Consider the following 6,743-nt stretch of genomic DNA (forward strand, 5'->3'; position numbering starts at 1 on the left):
GGCACGTGCCCTGCATGCCCGGTCAGCATTTGGCCATGATTACTATTTTAGAAAGCCGTCTAGACTAACTTACCAATCTAAAAATTGTTAGCTGACAAGGCTAATTGAGTGACTGTCAGTGACTAACATAACAAGAGAAAAACTGCTGATGCACAACCAAATTTCGAATTTGCAACTTTTGTATTCTACTATTTTAACTCTCAACAGTAAGTTGAGACCTCGACCCCAAAATACATTGTGGTCGAGGGCCCCATTTTTGGAAATTGATCCGCGTGCCTTAAAAAGAGGGCCTATGCGGTACATGGGCAGACAGCTACCCATCCCTGGCTTAGGTCTTTTGATTTGTTAGTTGTCATAATTTGTCAATAGAAGCCAGTTTGCATTAGAGCTCAGACTGACATGTTTTGTCCTTGGTATCTTTTAGAGTGAAGAGCTGTCAATCACCCCAGAGCCAAAGTTGATTGGCTGTGAGGGTCATGATGATAAAGGCAGTCCTTCCTCCCTGGAGACCATATCGCAAAGTGAGATGGACAAAGCAGCAGTGCTCACCTTGATCAGAGAGGAGGTACAGTAACTGACGGATTAAACCTGGGTCGTGATCATTAGGCACCAAACGGAAATAGAGAGGGACTACTTTGACTAATAATAAAACACACATTTAAAAAAAAAAAAAATTTTTTTTCGTTGCCTGCCCTAATGAACACAACCTAGCTAACACCAAGCTAGTCCTTTGAGCTAAAGGCTCAGTTCCTTGATCACAGACTGTCACTGTAACACTGAACACACACTACAGTGCTTCTGTTAAATTATACAATAGTAAACATGCTTAAATAATCAACAAGTAGCAAGCAAATGGATGCCTGGCTGTCAAGCCTCTTCTAACCCCAGAGTGTTTTCTCCCCAACAGATAATTACTAAAGAGATAGAAGCCAATGAATGGAAGAGAAAGTATGAAGAAAGCCACATAGAGGTGTTAGAGATGAGGTATTATATGGCGCTGTTGCTTTTGTTTGCCATAATTCAAAGATAATCATATTTAGAATATAACAGAGACAAACTCACAAGAAACCTTTTAGACTGAAAAGAAACCTTTTCATTTTTATTTATATCTCTCCTGTGTTTATCTGTCTCTTGTAGGAAAATAGTGGCAGAGTACGAGAAAACCGTTGCACAGATGATTGGTAAGTTCTTGAGGAGTTCATTTTATCTGCACTGATATGAAATCATGGGACAGGTGAAAGCAATATGGTGGATGTCTACCAGCTTATGGCTTTCACCAGCCCATTTAATTCCACATCAGTGCAAATCCATGGAACTAGATGATAATAACAAGCCGATTTAGACTTTTGAGACACACCCTTGTTTGGATGTCCCTCAACTGTCTGACCTGTGACCTTTACAGAGGACGAGCAGCACAAGAGGAGTGTCCTGGGCTCCCAGAAGAGCGTCCAGCAGGTGATCCTGGAGCGGGACCAAGCCCTGGCTGACCTCAACTCCGTGGAGCGCTCACTCTCTGACCTCTTCAGACGCTACGAGAACATGAAGACCGTCCTGGAAGGCTTTAAGAAGGCAGGCTATGTGTTAACACTAGACTAGAGAGAAGGTTAAAGAATGTGAGTGTAAGGTTAGATTAAGACTAGAGAGGTTCTGTTGAAGAAGTGACCCATTGGGCAAAAACTGCTTTAATCAATGTTGTTTTCACGTCATTTCAACCCCCCAAAATTATGTGATGACATTGAATCAACCTTGGAAACTAAGTGGATTTTCTAAAATTATTCAACGTAAGGGAATTTAGTCTTTTTTTCGTCCAACCTTTTAACTTAAATCCAATGACATGGCAATTTGTTGTTGTTGATTTCACATTGAATCGCGTTAGATGACAACTCAACCAAATGTAAATCAAAACTAGACGTTGTACTTAACCTTTTGTACTTCCTGTTTTTATTCTTTTGTTGATGTTATGATGTACAGAGTCCTTTTATGTTTGGAAAAGCACTTATTAATGATATGAAATGGTATTATTAGCGTCACTGTTTTTTCTGTATCGGACTGTTGCGAACAAAATTATTATCTGTAATGGAGATACAAGGTTATTCAGTTCTCAGTTTTTTTTCTGTCTGTCTGTCTGTGTGTGTGTCTGTGTGTCTGTGTGTGTGCAGAATGAAGAGGTGCTGAAGAAGTGTGCCCAGGAGTACTTGGTCCGCGTCAGACAGGAAGAGCAGAGATACCACACACTCAAGATCCACGCAGAGGAAAAACTAGACAAGTAACGATAGTTCAGTATTTCTTGTATCTAGACTGCTTTTTCAGCAGATGTTTTATATGATTTGAGTCTTGACTCTAGGGATTGAGACGGTAAATGTCTCAATGTTAAATATCTGATCATGTTAAATATAAACATAGCACTTTATCTAGTCTATTGTTCGTTTGGCTACTATGTACTTTTGAGGCGAGCGACATTATCTTTCAATGGTTCACTCTCTCATTTCTTTGTGAGGTCTTCTATTTTTCTTTCTTTTCTTTCTTTAATGTTCCACTCTCTGCTGTGTTGCAGAGCAAATGAAGATATCGCCCAAGTGCGCTCCAGAGCCGACTCAGAGAGTGTGGCTCTTCATGCCAGCCTGAGGAAGGAGCAGATGAAGGTGGACTCTTTGGAGAGAGCCCTCCATCAGAAGGTACTTGACTTGACATGAGTTAAATTGACTTGACTTGGCTTGACTTTATCCCTAAGGGATAATGTGTCAGTAGGAATCATTGATAGTAAAATAATAATTGGATACAAGAATTCTGTTTGTTATCAATGGCTCCCAATGAGAGGCACAAGATGGCGCATTTCGACCAGGAAGTGTTTCATGATGTCGCATTTGTTAGTCACAAAAAAACGATTCAAATGCTGAATCTTTGATTGAACAATCTCTGCCTATCTCTCTATTCTTCACAGAACCAAGAAATTGAGGAACTCACGAAAATCTGCGACGAACTAATAGCAAAGCTCGGAACATTAGACTGATACCTGATATCAGGAACTTTGGAGTTCTTGGATGTACTGTTCCACCAACATCTCTCCGCTCTGCCTTACCTTTGCAGCCAAGGCCTAACCATCCCCACCACTAGTAAACGACTGTCCACACATCAACACAATCTGAACCCGTCTCTGCTATTATTACTTATACACACAGGGAGTGACGGCAGTATTCACCCGTTGTCTCTCGAATGGAACAAATAAACTGCGAAACAGCTATGAGTATATGTTTTTTATGATCAATTGAAGTATTGATGTGGCAAATTGTAATGTGCATGTGCAGCTGTTATAGGCATGTAGTGCCAAATCGTAACTTTTGCATAAATAAAGCATAGTATGGACATTACTGTCGATTTCTCCCTGTCGTGGGGCTATGTGAGGGATCTGCTTGTAACCTGTTGCGTTGCGTACTGTGGGGTGTGTTTGTAAAGTATGTTCCACATCATGGATTATCAGTTTTGAAAAAAGAGACAGAGACGTGTGATCCAGAAAGGGTTTGGGGGACATTCTTCTGCTGATACAGGGAAAGAGATCAACAATCAATCAGTTGGTGGCTCTCGTTTTGCAATAGCTTGCGTTCCACGGGTTTAGACTTTACACAATCATTCTGCTGCTATTCTAGTAACTACTAGAGATGGAGAGCGATCCATTTTTCGTTTTATAGAGTTACCGTTTCGATCTACTCTCATTTTATCTTCTATTGTTTTGTACCTTTCTTTAGGTAGGACATTCTTATAGCGGTATGCTAGTATACTTTTTTTTTTTTTTTATAGATCAAGGGATTGCACATTTATTTTAATAACTATGTAGCTTCTTGTTATTTGATATCAACTTCAAACTGCAGTTTGTGGTCGATGCTCTAGATCTTTTATGTAGCTCCATGAGATATACTCTATATACCCCTATTAATAATGATTATAGTTTGAAGGCAAAGCACACGTGTTTCATGTGTACAGCATATGTTAAAGTATCTTTGTTTGCTCATGTCTATCACCACATGTCTGGAGGAGGTGCTTGGTTTTCTGTATTAACAATGCAACATTATTTGGAAAAACTCTTGTTACCGTATTTGTTGTTTGAACAAATATGTTTTGTTATATCGACAATATAGGCTTTAATCCATATTCCTTGTGTCTTACCCCTTAGCTCATGTAGCTGAACAAAAGAGCACTATGACAAGAATATCTTAACAAATCCATCAACGGAGTAGTGACATATCCTGTTTATAATTGGACTTTTGCTCTGTTTAAGAATAGTTTGAAACTGACATGTTTTGTTTTCATCTTTCCTTTAGCTAGACACAGCATAGGGAGCTGTGGTTGTAAGCTTGGCTTTCTGCAGTGCAGCCACAGTTACATTTCTCTACAAGACCTTTGGAAAACAGGACAAATATTTTCTACCATCTCCATAATACTAGAGTTGCCAAATCATTCCCTTGCCCTCAAAGCCCATCACTGTTAATGTTGTAGGCTCTGAGAATAACATTTCCAGGAAACACTAAATATTATGACAGATTATGACATATGTGTAAACTATATACTAATGCAGATGTGGATTCTTGTTCAGATGTTCTCAGAGCGAACAAAAAGCTAGCTGGTGGCTAAACAGCACAACGACTAGTTCCTTTAATGTTATGGCAATGTATCGGACTGGTTCATTTCAACCTTTAGGTCTACAAGGACCTACAGTACAGTATGTGGACACGGAACTGTCCCCAAGCCCACTTAGGTGCTACCTACCTGAGTCATAGTTTGGGAGCCATTGCCTTATCCTACCTGTTTCATGAATCATCATCATCAGTACCTTCAACTGCCAAATGTTATTATTGTGCCAAATAAAGGGGCTTCAGGAGGAGGTATCATGACTTAAAAGGTCTGACTTTGAAGTTGCTTGTCATTCTATCACTGCAGTATGTGTACATTTTATATTGTATGAAAATAATATAATTTTATTGGATTGTTCATACAGTATTTGTAAAGTGGAGGAACGAAACGTGCACAGATTCTATGATGTTTACTGATTGATATATATATATTTTGTGCAGAAGGCATTTCCTGAATAAAAGTGATCATTATTGTGAACTTGTTTTACTTCAGTAAAACTTTTAGGCTGGGATTTCAATTCGAGACACTCTATAGAGTAGCGCACTGCACAGCCGATGTGCCTAAAGGCAATTTCCCTGACGTTCATCGAGATCACATTCTGTTACGGTTTTCTTCTGGTGAAAGAGAGGAGGACCAAAATACAGCATGGTTATTTATAAACATCTTTAATAAAGATGATAACGTGAACAATATACTTATACAAAACAAGAAAACGTGGAAAACCGAAAACAGTCCTGATTGGTGCAAAACACAGAGACAGGAACAATCACCCACAAGAGACCTAAAGAATATGGCTGCCTAAATATGGTTCCCAATCAGAGACAACGATAACCACCTGCCTCTGATTGAGAACCACTCCAGGCAACCATAGACTTACCTAGAACACTCAACTAAACACAATCCCATAAACTACAAAACCCCTAGACAAAACAAATCACATAAATCACCCATGTCACACCCTGGCCTAAGCAAAATAATAAAGAGAACACAGAATACTAAGACCAGGGCGTGACACATTCACAGTAAATGCTGCACATGTCGGCTGACCTTCTGTGACGACCCTCCCACTCTGTCTGCCGTATTCTCTCTTTTTTGTTTCCTTATTAGGATGCTGGTGGGCGGAGTTGGGAGGGTCGTCAGCTACATGGGAAACACCTGGGCCCGGTGTCTCCCAGGATAAATACACCACTTCCCCATTCATGGAGGAGACTCTCTCCATGCAGACACCTTCATAGATTTTGTTGTGTTTTTTTGGTTGTTTGCTTTAGCATCTTTCAACACCCTGCATTATCACATTCATGCATGCAAAACACTCACTTACACTGCTGATTAAAATATAAATTTATTACATTCAATACCATTCATTCTTTACAACTCATAATTTTCATTCATACTCCAATAATTGTATTTTAATTTAACTAAACAAAAACCCCAAACAAAACCTCAGGGGAGCATCTTCCCTCCCCGTCATCCTACAAACTACCTTTCCCTATCTCCCCGTCCCTAATCTATCCCCTTACAAATCTAAATGACACCCAGCCCTAAACCCCCCTTCCACCTCTCCCAGGCAGCATGCTGCCCCCACTTCCTCTCCTCCCTCTTCATCCTCCCCCTCAAATCTCCTTCCACCCTCCTCACTATCCCTTCCACCCCCCAATCTCTCACTGTCTTCACCATGTTCTGCCTGGCTTCCCACAGCCCCCATTTAAAGAGACTCATGAGAAGCCAGAGCAGAAACCTGTCCCTATCCGTCCCTCTCGCTCTCCCTACACCTCTCTCTAACCTGGCCCACGTCAATACAAAATCACCCCTTACCAAACCTAACAACACCTGTGCCCTAGCCCATACTACTCCGGCAAAAGCACAGTCCCAAAAGACATGGCGCACAGACTCCTCCCTGCCACAAGAGGATCTTGGACAGGTGGGTGATTGCGCCAAACTATGCCGGTACATGATGGAACGTACCGGCAAGCACTTGTGGAGGCTCAACCAATTCAGGTCCTTGAGCCTGTTGTCCAGACTCCCTGTCTGTCTGACCTCCTCGTACAGGTGCCTGTGATCTAAACCTACTCGGGCAACTTCAACCTCAGGGTAGATGTGGTACCCCCCTACCTCCC

The 6,743-nt window shown here is 41.0% G+C and overlaps 1 protein-coding gene across 3 annotated transcripts in view; it reads left to right on the forward strand.

Annotated features, from left to right (window-relative positions):
• LOC109893889 (transforming acidic coiled-coil-containing protein 1) overlaps positions 1-5,103 on the forward strand; it is a 38,746-nt gene extending 33,643 nt beyond the window's left edge. For all 3 annotated transcript variants that reach the window (XM_020487108.2, XM_020487104.2, XM_020487097.2), the window contains exons 7-13: positions 425-565; positions 908-984; positions 1,138-1,181; positions 1,403-1,569; positions 2,160-2,266; positions 2,555-2,675; positions 2,942-5,103. In XM_020487108.2, coding sequence (XP_020342697.1) covers positions 425-565; positions 908-984; positions 1,138-1,181; positions 1,403-1,569; positions 2,160-2,266; positions 2,555-2,675; positions 2,942-3,010 — 726 coding nt within the window. In that variant the 3' untranslated portion in view covers positions 3,011-5,103. The remainder of the gene's footprint in view (positions 1-424; positions 566-907; positions 985-1,137; positions 1,182-1,402; positions 1,570-2,159; positions 2,267-2,554; positions 2,676-2,941) is intronic.
• The last annotated feature ends 1,640 nt before the right edge of the window (positions 5,104-6,743 follow it).

Source organism: Oncorhynchus kisutch, linkage group LG1, assembly GCF_002021735.2.
Source record: "Oncorhynchus kisutch isolate 150728-3 linkage group LG1, Okis_V2, whole genome shotgun sequence".
In the NCBI taxonomy this organism is placed as follows: Eukaryota; Metazoa; Chordata; class Actinopteri; order Salmoniformes; family Salmonidae; genus Oncorhynchus; species Oncorhynchus kisutch.